A 16,774-nucleotide genomic window follows, 5' to 3' on the forward strand; every position below is an offset into this window, starting at 1 on the left:
ATAAATGGATGTTGAATTTTGTCAAAGGCTTTTTCTACATCTATTGAGATAATCATATGGTTTTTATCTTTCAATTTGTTAATGTGGTGTATTACATTGATTGATTTGCAGATGTTAAAGAAACCTTGCATTCTTGGGATAAAGCCCACTTGGTCATGATGTATGATCTTTTTAATATGATGTTGAATTCTGTTTGCTAGAATTTTATTAAGGATTTTTGCATCTATGTTCATCAGTGATATTGGCCTGTAGTTTTCTTTTTCTGTGGCATCTTTGTCTGATTTTGGAATTAGGGTGATGGTGGCCTCATAGAATGAGTTTGGAAGTTTACCATCTTCTGCAATTTTCTGGAAGAGTTTGAGTAGGACAGGTGTTAGCTCTTCTCTAAATTTTTGGTAGAATTCTGCTCTGAAGCTGTCTGGTCCTGGGCTTTTGTTTGCTGGAAGATTTCTGATTACAGTTTCGATTTCCGTGCTTGTGATGGGTCTGTTAAGATCTTCTATTTCTTCTCTTGCTTTTTTGATGATCCAGCGGATGTCAGCAATTTGATCTCTGGTTCCTCTGCCTTTTCTAAAACCAGCTTGAACATCTGGAACTTCATGGTTCATGTATTGCTGAAGCCTGGCTTGGAGAATTTTGAGCATTACTTTACTATCATGTGAGATGAGTGCAGTTGTGCAGTAGTTCGAGCATTCTTTGGCATTGCCTTTCTTTGGGATTCGAATGAAAACTGACCTTTTCCTGTCCTGTGGCCACTGCTGAGTTTTCCAAATTTGCTGACATATTGAGTGCAGCACTTTCATAGCATCATCTTTTAGGATTTGAAATAGCTCAACTGGAATTCCATCACCTCCACTAGCTTTGTTCGTAGTGATGCTTTCTAAGGCCCACTTGACCTCACATTCCAGGATGTCTGGCTCTAGGTGAGTGATAGTGATCACACCATCGTGATTATCTGGGTCATGAAGATCTCTTTTATATAGTTCTTCTGTGTATTCTTGCCACCTCTTCTTAATATCTTCTGGTTCTGTTAGGTCCATACCATTTCTGTCCTTTATTGAGCCCATCTTTGCATGAAATCTTCCCTTGGTATCTCTAATTTTCTTGAAGAGATCTCTAGTCTTTCCCATTCTATTGTTTTCTTCTATTTCTTTGCATTAATCACTGAGGAAGGCTTTCTTATCTCTCCTTGCTATTCTTTGGAACTCGGCATTCAAATGGGTATATCTTTCCTTTTCTCTTTTGCTTTTCACTTCTCTTCTTTTCACAGCTATTTGTATGGCCTCCTCAGACTGCCATTTTGCTTTTTTGTGTTTATTTTTCTTGGGGATGGTCTTGATCCCCGTCTCCTGTACAATGTCACGAATCTTTGTCCATAGTTCATCAGGCACTCTGTCTATCAGATCTAGTCCCTTAAATCTATTTCTCACTTCCACTGTAGATGATTTGATTTAGGTCATACCTGAGTGGTCTAGTGGTTTTCCCTACTTTCTTCAATTTAAGTCTGAATTTGGCAATAAGGAGTTCATGATCTGATCCACAGTCTGCTCCCTGTCTTGTTTTTGCTGACTGTATAGAATTTCTCCATCTTTGGCTGCAAAGAATATAATCAATCTGATTTCGGTGTTGACCATCTGGTGATGTCCATGTGTAGAGTCTTCTCTTGTGTTGTTGGAATAGGGTATTTGCTATGACCAGTGCATTCTCTTGGCAGAACTCTATTAGCCTTTGCCCTGCTTCATTCTGTACTCCAAGGCCAAATTTGCCTGTTACTCCAGGTGTTTCTTGATTTCCTACTTTTGCATTCCAGTCCCCTATAATGAAAAGGACAACTTTTGGGGGTGTTAGTTCTAGAAGGTCTTGTAGGTCTTCATAGAACTGTTCGACTTCAGCTTCTTCAGCATTACTGGTCGGGGCATAAACTTGGATTACCATGATATTGAATGGTTTGCCTTGGAAACGAACAGAGATCATTCTGTCATTTTTGAGATTGCATCCAAGTACTGCATTTTGAACTCTTTTGTTGACCGTGATGGCGACTCCATTTCTTCTAAGGGATTCCTGCCCGCAGTAGTAGATATAATGGTCATCTGAGTTAAATTCACCCATTCCAGTCCATCTTAGTTTGCTGATTCCTAGAATGTCGATGTTCACTCTTGCCATCTCCTGTTTGACCACTTCCAATTTGCCTTGATTCCCCACTATAACCCTCTAAAGTAGGCATGACTGTGCTCAGTTCCAAAGTGAGAAAACAAACTCAGAGTGGCTAAGTATTTCTGCCCAACGTCACAGAGCTAGTCAGTGGGAAAAGCATGAAAGTATTCAGGTGGGCCTAACCCCAAAGTCCAGGTTATTTCCATTCTGCCCCCAAGGATGGATTCAGACCCACAAAGCTTGCAGAGTCCCTGGCACTCAGAAAGAGGCCTAGGCTTTCTTCCGTGTGGATGTCTCTCTCTCTCTCACACACACACACACTCCACACATCGCTGGCTCATTCTGGTACAGATCCCACTGAGAATAAAGATCCTTGGAGACTGGATGTGCATGCTAACTCCTTCCTTTGAACACGGAATGGAAAACAGTTAAATTTACAATGTCGCTTCCAGTTTTATATTCTCTCAACTTGCTGAGTAAATTCAGCCATCTTTCTGCCTGAAATTGGATATTATCACCCAACTCAAAACCTAGGATTTGCAAGAGACAGGAAGACCTCAGCAGAAAGCAGTGGTCAGAGAATCATGATGAGAAGCTGACTGATCTCTTATATGATGGGGTTTTTAGTATGCATTTATTCCCAAGGGGAAACCAGAACCTTCAGTTGAGCCAAAAAGCAAGAAAGTGCTAGAAATCCAATGGGCACAGGTCAAAAGGACTCAAGAGCCGGGCTGAAGAAGCTCCACTGGCCCACTCTGGGTTACTATGAATGTCCAAACAAATAATGATGGGAATGGATTAAAACACAGATGAAAAATTATCCATGAGTTCATATAGGTATTACACTATTTTAAAGGGGGCAAGAAAGGAAAGATCTCTTTCATGAAATAATGCCAACTAATACAAGAAATGATGGAAAAGGTGCTTGTCACAACCATCTTGGTAATAATTGATTCAGGTGAGACTCATCAATGGATGTCAAACCACTGGCTGGGAGATTCCTGGGGAGAAGAATATTCACACAGTCTCAAGTTATCATCCAAAAGGGAGAAATTACATCGATACCCTGACAAGGGAGAAATCTGTGAATGTCATCTTGACCAGTTGATAAAACCTACCATTGCCGATAATGGGACAAACTGACATCAGGTGCACGCAAGTGTGAAGTGCTGAAAAGGATGTACATCTACATAATATTCCTGCCAAAAAGATGAACGTAATTATGAGAATATAACTGGACAAATCCACACTGGAGGACATTTTGCAAAACTGGCTGAACTCTCAAAAATGTCAATGCTGTGAAAGACAGGAAAGAAAAATGAGGAATAGTTCTAGAGTCTAAAGAGTCATGACAACTAAACCCAATGTGTGGTCCTTGATTAGATCCTGTATTAAATAACAATCATAAAAACGTCCACAAAGGTATAATTGGGACATATGGAGAAATTTGAATATGGACTGTACATTAGATAGTAGTATTGTATTAATATCAACGTGCAATTTCCTGAGTGTGAAAATTGTGTAGTAGTTCTGTAGGAAAATGCCTTCTTCTTAGGAAATTTTACTTAGGGGTGAACTGACATAATATCTGCAACTAATTTCTTTTTAAAAAATTATTTTTATTTATTTGGCTGTCCCAGGTCTTAGTTGTGCATGTGGGATCTAGTTCCCTGACCAGGGACTGAACCAGGGCTCCCTGCATTGGGACCACAGAGCCTTAAGCACTAGCCTACCAGGGAAGTCCCAACTAATTCTTAAATAATTCATGAATGCACATATGTGTACACAGAAGGAGCAAGAGAGAGGGCAAATAATACAAAATATTAACAACTAGTGAATGGTAAAAACGTACACAAGTGTTTATGGCACCATCATAGTCTTTCCAAGATTTGGAAATTTGCAAAATTAAAAAAAAGAAAAGGAAGGAAGGAAAATCACCTGCTGTGGGCCAGGCCCTCCCCGGGGAGCAGGGCAGGAAAGTGACTGGTGGGGAGGTTCTGTCTGCCCCACACCCTTTTCCTGTCTTCTGCTAAGAGTTCTCATTTTCACTTCCAACAGTGGGTGCTAGTGTGCGGAGCTGCTGCACGAGGTCCTAGGGCTGGGAGCAGACACGTGACACGGCCCAGCCAGTCACAGCTCTCCATGCTGCTGCCCCACAGGGATTGGTTGGGGCAGATCCAGGCTGGACCAGTCAGAATCCTTCCCTGGGTCTTTCTACATGGATCTCCTTCTACAGGGAAGTTCCTTTCTACTCTGAGATCATGTGGCTGTAAGCCTATGACTCTTGGACTTCTCAACGCCTCTCACTAAGTGAGAATAAAGTCTGAATCCAGAGGCGGGCACAGCTGAACAGCCCAGAGCCCAGAGGCCCTGACAGTATCTAGTTCTTGGTTCAATTAATAACTTCTGAGACTCCTGGAACTGCCAAGGCACCTAAAGCTCTTCCTTCATTCTGCGGTTTACTTGCATGGTCTTACGTAAATAATTAGAAGGCAAAGTATAACGAGATGTATTAGGGACGGAAACAGAGGGCAGAGGGAGGCAGAAATGAGTGTGTGTGTGTGTGTGTGTGTGCGTGTGCGTGTATGTGTATGTGTGTGTGTGTGTGTGTGTGTGTGTGTGTGTATGCGCATGTGTTTGAGAGATTTACTGAGAGCACACGGGTGTTCTATCTGGAAAGGCTTTCCTGAAGAGCTGGGACCCTGCAGGAAACAGAAAGAAGGTTCTGAAAGGGACAATATTCTAAGCGGAGGAGACAAGTCAGTTTGGACAAAGGCAGGAAAGAAGGCACATGGAAGGGGCTGTCCTGGGCATAATAGCCAGCCTTCCTGGGGGTGAGGAGGCAAGAGACTGAGCTCCCTGAATGCAAGTTCATTTATGTCCCCCTGAATATCTTCCATCCAGCCAAGTTCTGAAATGCATCTTTGTTCTGTAGAACTTGCAGGGTACGGTTAGCAGAAAGATGCTTAGGATATATATATATATGGAGGAGGCGATGGCAACAATCTTTCTTCAATAAGATGCAGTGTGGGTGGTGGTAAAGAATTCAAGCCCTGTGGTCATCTGATTTATATCTGAAGCCCAACTCAGCAACTTGACCTTGCGTGGACTGTTTAAGCCTCAGTTGCTCATCTGTAGAATGGGGGAGAAACAATGGAATCTACCCATAGGATTGCTGACAGGATTAAAGGAGATGCTCTCAGAGAGCCTATCATAACATCAGCCATGAAATAAATTCTTTTTTTGTTGCCAATGGTTATTATCATCATTACCATCATCAACAACACCTGTACCCTGACAACGATTCGGATGCTTCCAGGGACAGGGGGCTGATGGGGTCCAAAGAAAGCTCATGCCATCGTTGGGCAAATCTGAACCTGAAAAGCCAGGATGTGCTTCTGTGTTAACACCAACCCCCCATGTCCTCGCAGTTTCAGGCACCAGAAGAACCAGATAAGGAATCAACTCTCCTCCTCCTGGGTCCTGCCTCCAGCTCCCTGCCGGTGGAAACCCAGGGCAGGGACACCACGGAGAGTGTGGTATGCCATCGGCATGCTCTGGGAGTGCCTCCTCAAGCATGTTCACCATCCAAGAGGCTGCAGGGGCTCTTCGTGGAAACTGTTAAAACTGCCCAGGGTGTCACAGAGCTTTTAGGAATGGTTCTGGGACCCCGACTGAAAATCATCACAGGGGCCGCTCAGGGAGGCCCCTCTGGTCTCCTCGTGGCTCCCTGGAGAACCAAAGTCCAGAGTGGCCAGCCCTGGAGGGCCTCCTTCATCCGGATCCAGGTCTCTCACCATCCACAGATGGGAGGGTGGTCCTCCCTCCCTGTCCCCTCCCGCTCTCTCGTTTGCCATAGTGGCCACTCCCACTGAAAGCCAGCAGGAGCTTGTGGGGCTCCTGGGCACCAAAGTCTCATTATGTGACCGTTTCTTCTATGCAGGAAACAGCCTTCAGCCTCCATGACCTTCCCTGCAGTCCAGAGGGTTGCTAATCAGGGAAGGGAGGGGATGCAGAGACAGGGAGGAGCGGCCAAGAAGCGACAGTGGACGCTTGGGGCGGGGTCCTGGTTCCACCTCAAGGGACGCACATAATAGTATCTTTGAACTCCTTACGGAACTAAAGTGTTAGTGTTGCCCTTCCTTGTGGCTCAGAGGGTAAAGAACCTGCCTGCAATGCAGGAGGCCCGGGTTTGATCCCTGGGTCGGGAAGATCCCCTGTAGAAGGGAATGGAAACCCACTCCAGTACTCTTGCCTGGAGAATTCCATGGACAGAGGAGCCTGGCAGGCTACAGTCCATAGGTTCCCAACTAGTCAGACACGACGAATGACACACACACAAAGTCCAGGCAGGAATACTGGAGTGGGTTGCTATTCCCTTCTCCAGGGGATCTTCCCAATCCAGGGATCGAACCCGGGTCTCCTGAATTGCAGGTGGATTCTTTACCACTGAGCTACCTGGAAAGCCCACTTACAAAAGGAAAAGCCCCAATAAATGGAAGACCAAGTATCTGATGAGGCATTCTTCATTTCAGAGGGAAGGTCACAGTTTGATAACCTCAAGAACCACAGATGGTCTCTCTCTCTCATCAGGAGACCACCTAAAGCCAGATTAAAGGAGTGCACCCCCTAATCTGATCAGCAACCCCACCCTTGAACTACTGCTATAGGACTCCCCAAATCCTCCTGGGTTGGGACACAGGTTTTTGAGGGCACAAGCCTGCTGTGTCCCCGTTTGCCTGGCAAAGCAATAAAGCTATTCTTTCCTACTGCACTGAAAACTCTGTCTCTGAGATTCAAAGCCGCACCTGTGTACAGAGGCCGAGTTTTTGGCGTCACCACCAAGCCCATCCAGACCAGTGTTGGGGCAGAGGGAACCCAGGCACTGGGGTCACCCCAAACGCTGGCTTCCTGGCTTCATGAAGAAAAGGATGGTTTCCTGGAAAGGACAGCTCCTCAAGCAATTAAATCCCCCTCCTCTCATTTGCATTCCTGTCCCTGATCTGTATCAACATCCCCAGGGCAAGACAATCTTGTTTCCCCAACAAAACCTATTATGCACATCAGGCCGAGGGATTAATTACCAGGCGCAGGGTCGGCAGCCAATAAAACAGGGCGGGGGGAGAGGAGCTGGATAGGGGGAGAGCCAGGCGAGAGGCTGGAGGCCGCCCGGCTTCAGGAGTAGCTGCCTCGCTCGCACTCTCCCACCTGCCCTTGCTGAGACCTGGCTCTCTTTCTGTGTTCCCCTCTCTCCCCACTTGGCAGTGTCCTGGGGAAGCGGGCCAGGCCAACCCCCAGCACAGTGTGGGGGTATAGCAGGAAGCGGAGGGAAGTCCAAACGCCCAGGGGGTCCCACTTCCATGTTCCCCCTGAATTTCCCTCCCAAACAGAATCTTTCCATCATTTATGGATCTTGGGTAGTCACATGCCACGGCCCTCTCTTGGACCCAGGCCTCTCCAACAGCTCCCCTGAGACAGCAGCATCTTCTCAGTTGGGGGCGATCTGGTCACAGCTCACATTGGCATTGAGCTCCTCTGCCCTAATCATCACCTCTGCCCTGTCCAAGGCTGCCTGGACCACCCTATCAGGGCGGCGCCCCCAGCCCACCCTCCGGTCATCCTCTGCTGGCTTAGCCGGCAGGGTCTTCTCACCCCCGGGCAAGGCTGCCTTGACCCCCACCCTCCCACCCACCCACCCTGCAAGTTCTGCCATCCCAGCCTCCCTGTAGCCCTGGACCAGAACGCCTCCAAACTGCCATCCAGCCCCCTCCCCCTTCAGGTACCCCTCCAGGACACGGCAGGACCCTGGCAGCCGGGAGGGAAGAAAGGGGCGGCGTGCTTGCCTGTACTCCAGGGAGAACTTGGTCAGCTCCCGATTGTTGTGCAGCCACTTGAACTCCAGCGGCCAGCTGCCCTCGGCCATGCACGTGAGCACAAGGCGGTTCCCCTCCAGGTGCACCTGCGTCCGCACCGGCTCCGTCTTGAAATAGGGGGCCACGTCATCTGCGGAGAACAGAGGCACCGAGACACCAGTTACCACTTCTCAACTGCCCACAGTCGCTCACCCGGAGCCCGGCCTCTGGGAGGCAGACGGGGCAGGTGCAGCGGGTAACCTGCGAAGGTCCTGTGCCCAGGAAGGGCTGGAGCTCAGGTCAGTGTGACTTCAGGGCTTGCACGCAGAGCGAGTTCTCCCCGCCTCCCTCCTCCCAGAACCCCCTGGGCCAACCACCTCGGCAGCCACCCCGACGCTCCAGGACTTTCGGTATCTCCCCCCCGGGGATCCCCATCCATCCGACACCCTTTGCTTCTGGTTTCTCCTTCTAAGGAAGAAGGAAGGGGGTGGGGAACACTTCTACACTTTATCCAAAGGGAAAATAAACGTCACATAGAAAGGAGGGGAAAGGGGGCATGGATAAACCGGGAGACTGGAGCTGACACACACACTACTAATAAGGACCTGCTGTATACACAGGGAACGTTCCTCAGTACTCTGTAATGACTTACATGGGAACAGAATCTAAAAAAGGGTGGATACATTATACGTATAACTGACTCACTTTGCTGTAAAGCAGAAACTAACACAGCATCATAAATCAACTGTACTCCAATACATTAACTTTAATATGTAAAAAAAAAAAATCTCAAGGGAAACAGGGATAGGACGCCTGGGTTGACAGGAGTGGCAAGTGATGGAGGTGGCCTGAGTCCTGCTTCCCGAGGCTGGAGGAAACCCTTCCAGGCACCAAGGGTGGGGTCCCTCTAGTGGGCCCCCCTTCACCGCCAGGTTGGCTGTGGGGCCAGAAGAAGTGCCACTGCCTAGGCTGCAGATGTGGGGTGCAGCCCTCGCTCTAATCTCTTCCTTAACCCTTTGACCCGACTCAGTTAGCCCAGCCAAGCACGCGCCCCGCGTAGCTCCTTTCGTTCGACACAGACAACGCACACGGGACCCCAGACTTCAGGGGACCACTGAGACCAAAAGCGTTGGGTGGAAATAGAGGCTGTCTGTCTTCCGGCCAGTTGGAAAAGGGGCAGACGTGAAATAGACAAGGGGGTTGACAAAGAACTGGGAGACGCAGGAAGGGGGAGAGGGCCTCCACGCCCATCCTTGAGCAGACCTGTGTTTTAGGGGATGGGCTGGTGGAGGGGCCCGCACTGGAAACAACACAGGGACTAAAGCACTACGAGGTTCTGGGTCGTTCCAAGGGCTTTAACATCCTCTCACCAGATCTACGCACAAGCCTACAATCAGACAGGATCAAAATCCACCTTTCAAAGAGGGGTTAGAAACCCGCCCAGGGTCACACAGCTGGAAGGCAAGGAGCCAGCCCTGCAGGCTGAGCACTTAACCCTGCACTTGGCCATGAAGGTGAAACGTGGATGGAGAGGAAGATGGGTTTAAGGCACCCACACGTGGACTCAACGCCTCTGCATTTGATTGATGGAGGAGGTGAGCTCCAGGAAGCACTGTTCACCAGCTCATCCAGAGAGCACGCTCTGCGGGGGCTCTGATCGCCTGCTGCTCAGCGCAGCGCTCCCACTGCTGTCAGGGGTGCGGCCCGGGGACCCCACAGCCCTGTGCTGCAACCAAGGCGAGTCAGGTCCAGGCTTGAAAGTGAAGAGTGAAGGAGAAGTCGCCCAGTCGTGTCTGACTCTTTGCAACCCATGGACTGTAGCCCACCAGGCTCCTCCATCCATGGGATTTTCCAGGCAAGAATACTGGAGTGGGGTGCCATTTCCTTCTCCAGGAGACCTTCCTGACCCAGGGATTGAACCCGGGTCTCCCGCATTGTAGGCAGACCCTTTACCGTCTGAGCTTGCCAGACCCAAATCCAAGCACCTTCCACCCATCAGCCTGCCCGAGGGGTGGGCGGTGCTCAAAGCCAAAAAGCTGCTGGCAAAGCAGGCACTGGGCATCGGCCCTTCAAGCCTTGCGGGTCCTGGCACCACACCCTGTCTGTGCTCTGGTGTCTGGGTGTGGGCACTTATTCATCTCGTTGAGTCTCACTTTCTCCATCAGGAGACACAGGAAGAGAAACAGCCACTGCGGTATCTTAAGAGTTAAATGAGATAGTGTTAGTCCCTCAATAGTGTCCAATTCCTTGAGACCCCATGGGCTGTAGCCCACCAGGCTCCTCTGTCCATGGGATTCTCCAGGTAAGAATACTGGAGTGGGTAGCCATGCCCTTCTCCAGGGGATCGTCCCAACCCAGGGAATGAACGTTGCATTGCTGGGGGGAGCCGGGCCCCTCCTGAATCCCAGGTGGAATCTTTGGAGCATCAGTGGGGCTCGGAGGCCTGGATCCCCGCTCTATCCTCTCACCCTCAGATTTAACCAGGGTTGGGCATCCTTGGTTTTGAGATAAGGTTCAGCATTTGTGACAAAGCTTCACTCTGAGCTTACGCACAGACCGACAACTCAGGGCAAGCCGTATGTCGGCTTGGGGCCCAGGTCCACCAGCTGACATCCTCCCCAATCCAAAGGTCTCTCCATCTTCACTAGAGACTGTGAGGAGTCTTCCTGGAATCCCAGCCCTGCTACCGACCCTCACCGTGGGGGCCACTGCAGGCCGGGGGGTGGACCGACGGCGGCCGGAGAGCAGGTGCATGCGTGCAAGGGGCGCACCCTGGACCATCTGCCCCTCGGCATCTCTCCGCGGGACCGCCGATGTTCCCATCCCGGAGCTGACGCTGCTCACCCGCATCTGCCCATCACTCTTAACAACGGTCATGCGAGCACACTGCCTTAAAGACAGCTGAAACGGCGCCTCTCCCAGAGTGTGTCCTGAGGGGATGGCGGCCACCCCCTGGTCCCCCGTTTCTGGGGTCCTCGCGCATCTCTGGAGCTGGCGAAGGGCGGAGAGGCAGGCAGGCACTCATTTGCCAAGAAAAACGATTCCCCACCCTCGGAGGCAGCCGGCTCCTCTCAGTTTAACAAATGGGCACATTCGCACTTCAAAGGCGCATTCATATTCTCCAGCAGCTTTCAAGAGCCCTTTGAATCGCGTTCTTAAAAACCCTCTGTTAGCTCCTGTCATCCTTCATTTGTTTTAAAACAATAACGCTCCCAGCCCCCAAAGATCAAATCCCTTGGAGGTGGGCAGACTCAGAGCCAGAGGAGTGGGCGGGGGGGGGGGGTATGTGCTTGCACGCTCACACAGGCACACGCGCCTGGCACCCACACCCCAGGCTCCGTCACCCGGCTCGCGGGGCATGTGCCCCCCACGTTCGCAGTCGCCAATTCATTCCTCAGGCTCTCCTAGGGGCGCCAGTCTGGAGCCAAATGGCTTCTGCTTGGATGGGCTGATTTCAGAGGCTGCCGGAGATAATGACTTGAGGGAAGAGGGGAGGTGGGGGGCTAGCCTTTCCTGAGAACCTGCTGGGTACCCAGATCAGAGCGGCTTCCCTCATTCCAAGCGATCCTAACAAGGCCGCCTGGCTGAGACCAAGGCTCCCTGCCCCAAGACCCTGAGATGCGGCCACACTTCCTTTTCCCGAAGATGAAAGGCCCCTCGTGTCGGGACTCATGTCAGGATACAGGGATTTGGGAGGGAGGCCCAGGCAGAACTGAGAGCAGGCCTGGTAGTGAGCCCTGCCAGCCTGTTTTCCTAAATGGGCCGGCCCTGCCCCAAAGCGGGGGCCTGGGAGTGAGTGAGCTGTAGCAGGAAAGACTCTAATGGGAGAAGGATGCTGGTGGGAACAGCCTGTGTGTGTGTGTGTGTGTGTGTGTGTGTGTGTGTGTGTGTCTCTCTCTCTCTGTGTCTTTGAGCATGCATATGTTGCATCTTTGTATGTATGTAAGTATGTATCCACGTGTGTCTGTGTATTCATATGTGTGTCTGGATGAATCTCTGATTGCATGTGTATCTGTGTGTCTGAGTGTGTGTGTGTGCACACGTGCGTGCGCTTATATGCAGGAATAGATTTCTGCGTCATGACTGTACAGGTGGGTAACACAGATCATTGACCTTGAGCAAGTGACTTTGACTTTCTGCACTTCAGTGTCCTTAGCTGTAAACTGGGGATATGTTTGTTGTGAGGCTTTAATTAAAAAACATAAAGTGCTTAGGAAAGGAAAGTGACTGGTGTGTGCTATGGGAGAGGCAGTTATTACTACTCTTGATCATATAGGCAGGGGGGCACATCCCCTAGGGGGAAGAGCTCACACACTCTTGGCAGGGGCCAGCAGCCTCTCAACCTTAGTTCTGGGATTGTGCAATACACAACTTGGACTACTGTACACGACAGCCCTGCTAGCCACATTCTCAGTGGGAAAGGGATAACGGAGAATGGATAAAGGTTGAGAGAATCAACATTCCACAGATGTCATTCTCATCAACTTTTCCTCACTTTGAAAACATACACATGGAAGATTTCTTAGGCTAGACAAAATGATTCAAAAATTTACACTTAAGAAAACCACAAAAGAATAGACAAGAAAATTCTGAAAAAGAACGGCAAGCAGAAGAGATTAGCACACATATCAAACTATATCATAAAGCTGCAATCATTAAAGCAGTGTGTTCTTTTTCAAATGGACCAATGAAGCAATGCACCAGAGAGTCAAGAAATAGACTCCAGTATACATGGGATATTTAAGAGAGGATTAAAGTAGAATTTCAGGTCAGTGGGGAATAGATCAATTATTCAACAAATGGCCTGGGAGCAACCAGGATGACATTTGAGGGAAAAAAAATCAAGCTGAATCTATTCCTCACATTTTACTGCAAAATAAATGCTAGATAGATCAATGTTTTAAACAATATTTTAAACAAAAAAAATGAAATTCTAAAAGAACTAGAAAAAAATCACAGGGGCTTAAAAATGCACAATCTCAGCAAAGCAAAGAATTTGCCAAGTACTTTCTAAGTACTACAGAAACTCCAGAAAGTCAAAAACAGATTGATACCTTCAACTGTATAAAAATCTTGCATGGAAAAAAAAATACCCATAAACAAAAAGCAACAAATGACAAACTGGGGGAAAATATTTGCAACTTCTATCATGGACAAAGAGCTCATTTTCCTGATATAAAAAATATTCTCATAAATCAATAAGAAAAAGATGAACAAACCACAGAAAAATGGGCATAGGATATGAACCGCTCACAGAGAAGAATTACAAATAACTTGGAGACACAGACAAAGATGCTGAACTTTGCGATAAGAGAAAGGCAAGGCAAACTCAATAAGATACTTTTTTTTTCCTATCACTTTGGCCAAGATTTGAAAACACGATAAAACCCCGGGGTTGGTTAGCCTGCAGAGATCCAGGCCTCACGCACACAGCTTGGCAATTCCATCAAAACTAAAAATGCACCCCTCCACCACCAACTCTTTAAGGAATTTCTCCTTCACACACACACGCATACACACGTGTACAGATAAAGTGACAGCATGGCAAGGCAACACTGTGTTTTGTAACAGCAAAAGCTTGGAAATGACCTGAATGTCTGTCAAGAGGGCGCTGGTCAAAGAAATGGTTGCGCCTCCAAACAATAGAATTCTCTGCACCGAAAGGCTCTGGAACAAACCCTGAGACCTACTGTTAAGCGAAAAGGGCAAGGTGTAGAATGGGGTGTGTAATCAGCTATCACTTGGGCACACTTTTTTTTTTTCAAGGATAAAAATCGATTTGCTTGTACAGGCACAGGCTTCTTCTAGAGGGTCCCATAAGAAACTGGGCTCAGGGACACTTTAGGGAGGAGAACTGGGGGGGGGACTGGGGGCTGGGAGAGAGGGGCCCACACTTTTTTATTCTGTCTTTTTCTTAACTTTTAGAAAGTGTTTTATTGCTGTTGCTGTTTAGTCGCTAAGTCGTGTCCGACTCTTTGCGACCCCAGGACTGTGGCCCGCCAGGCTCCTCTGTCCATGGGATTTCCCAGGCAAGAATACTGGAGTGGGTGGCCATTTCTTTCTCCAGGGGAACTTCCTGACCCAGGGATTGAACCTGAGTCTCTTTCCTGAGAGCGTGCTTGGAGATTCTAGCAGACAGCACAGCTACTTGTATATATTGACCAAAGACGGGTCCTCCTCTGTCGGGGATGGCTGTCCTCTTTGACCAAGCGTGCAGCTTCGGGAGGGACGCATGTGGGGCGGTGAGGGAGGACGGGGACATGGGCCTAGCCAGCCAGGTCAGCCGAATCACCCTGTTGATCAGTGGGGTGATGGATGTTGCAACCTGATCACCCTCACATCCCTGAGCTTCTCTCCCGACAGGCAGGTTCTTTACCGCTGAGCTACCAGGGAAGCCCTGCTGAACTCTATAGGTATGGATTATTTATTTAAAATCAGCTGGCAAAGAATCCGCCTGCAATGCCGGAGACCTGGGTTGGATCCCTGGGTTGGGAAGATCCCCTGGAGAAGGGAAGGGCTACCCACTCCAGTATTCTGGCCTGGAGAATTCCACGGACTGTATAGCCTATGGGGTCGCAAAGAGTCAAACACAACTGAGCAACTTTCACTTTTCATTTATCTATAATCAGATGTATGCACACAGATGCAAACACGTTTGTGAGTGGACAGGGTGCGCGGTCACGGGCAGGCCTACTGGTCATGCATGAGAGGACAGGTCTTCTGTGTGCACGGGACTCAGGGGTGTGGAACGGCTCGGTGCTGCGGGGGGGTAGGGGGGTGGGATCCCTGATCACCAGAGCCCAAACTTCTTCTCAAGGAAGAGCCACCACCGCCTCAGTTCTGGGCTAACATCTGGTTTCCCAGAACAGCTCCAGGGCCCTGGCCGCCGGTTCCTCCAAATTCCCATTAAACACCCCCATTGTCATTCTTTGACTGCAAGCTCCAGGCGAAATGGTCCCACGCAGATGCTTATCCCAACGTTAACCTCTCCCCCTTCCCTTCAGCCCCTAGCACAATAATGCCATATTTCTCTGGAGCCTACCCCATCTCTCCTGGGATCTGACCTCCCAGCCAGCTCAGGTTTGGGAAGCCCACCTCCCCTGGAGCCAGACCCCCGCCAGCTGGGAGTGCCAGCCAGGGTGAAGACCTCCACCCGCCACTAATGCTGCTAACTGGCCAAAAGATGTCTGTGTGCCCTCTAGAGCCCGCTTCATGGGGCACCAAGCCTGGACCACCCCCTCCCCAGCTCTGAAAGACCCCACAGCCTCTCCCTTTGAGCAGCTACTCAGCCATCTCGGATTCTCTGGAAAGCTTGAGGACAGGGTGGAGGCTGGGATTCCTGCAAACTTTTCACCTCACCAGTCCCTAGCCTCTGCACTAGCCTAGATTGACCTCCGTGGCCTCCTAACTGGTCCCCTCCCCAGATCTGGCTGGACCCCAGGTCAGAGGAGGCAGAGGCTCCGGGCAGGCCCCTCTCCACAAAGCCCTCCTCTCCCCACACTTGTATTCCTGCTGCCTTGATTTCACGCCATCTCTAGAACTCCCCACATATGAAGTGCTTTATGTCCATCATTTCAGTTAAGAGTCACAGGGACTTCTCAAGGCTGGTGCTATCTTTGTTCCCATTTTACAGATGAAACTCGGGAACATTCGGTCATACGACCTTGCCACATAGACGTAAACCCAGATCTGGCAGACTCCAGAGTTCGGGATCTTTCTGTAAGTGATGTGGGGCTTCCCTATGAGCTGTCCCACTCTCCACACCCCGACCTGTGGCCTCACAGGGGCTAAATGAGCGATGGTGGCCTCTCTCAGGGGTTGGAAGCCACAAGCAGGGGCTACACCAGCTATGTGGCAGAGGCGTTACTACCCCAGCTTTCAATGTCATGGTTCAGGACTAGATTGGGAATGAGGGTGAACCAGGCGGGCTGGCCAGGCACGGGTCCAGAGGATGCTGGAAGGATAACAGAGCACGATCGCCCAGGGAAGAGCGGCCCACCTAGGGGTGGGGGTTATGGAGGGCTTGGCTAGTGTGGTGCAGGCAGCAAAGCCTGGGGATAAGACTTCAAAGGGTCCAGAAGATGAATAGATGCGGGTGGGAGGGGTCAAGTAAAATGAGGCAAGGGCTGGAGTCCTGGGGGCTTCTTGGGAAGGAAAGGCAGACCTGGGGTCCCCATCTCACAGCTCTGCTCGCCACCCAAGCCCCCGGGTGCACCCTTTCCCAAGGGGCTGGCTTGAAGATCCCAGTGGGAGACAAGAAACTGGGTTTAAATGCCCGTTGCTACACCAAGTAAAGTGTGACCTTGAGCAGAGTAACCTCCCCAGCCTTACTGGTCTGTTCACGCAAGAGATTCCAACCTCTGCCCCAGAGGCTCCTGGGAGGACTTAAGTGAGCCAACGTATGTCAAGTTCAGAGCACAGCGATTGACCCCTACAGATGTTCTTTCTTGCTCTTCAGGCCCCTGGAGGCGATCACAGGAGGAGGAGATGGGGAAATGGGGTCCAGGGGTAATATCACCGTCCCACCTATTTTCCCCTGACTTGGTCGCACCCCCTTACAGAGCCCATTGTCTCCTGAATGTCCCAAGTCTCAGCTTTCAGAATTCGAGGCCACTTCAAGCTGGCTCAACAGCCAAGTCTGGCTTCGAGATGGCTTTTTAGGCCCTGAGCAAAGGTTTGGGACCAGGATAGGAGCAGCTGGAGCTGCTGGAGCTTCTGCACCACGCCAGCGATGCCTTTTCCTCCGAAACCCAGGTCAGGGAGGTGCT

General features: G+C 50.0%; 1 protein-coding gene across 1 annotated transcript in view; it reads right to left on the bottom strand.

Moving 5' to 3' along the window:
- The window catches only part of SDK2 (sidekick cell adhesion molecule 2), a 268,402-nt gene that overhangs the window by 132,718 nt on the left and 118,910 nt on the right, over positions 1–16,774 (bottom strand). Inside the window, exon 2 of the mRNA XM_081581340.1 lies at positions 7,998–8,157. Coding sequence (XP_081437466.1) covers positions 7,998–8,157 — 160 coding nt within the window. The remainder of the gene's footprint in view (positions 1–7,997; positions 8,158–16,774) is intronic.

The sequence above is a fragment of the Giraffa tippelskirchi genome, chromosome 3 (genome assembly GCF_054371585.1).
Source record: "Giraffa tippelskirchi isolate mGirTip1 chromosome 3, T2T-mGirTip1v1.2.pri, whole genome shotgun sequence".
Classification (NCBI taxonomy): Eukaryota; Metazoa; Chordata; class Mammalia; order Artiodactyla; family Giraffidae; genus Giraffa; species Giraffa tippelskirchi.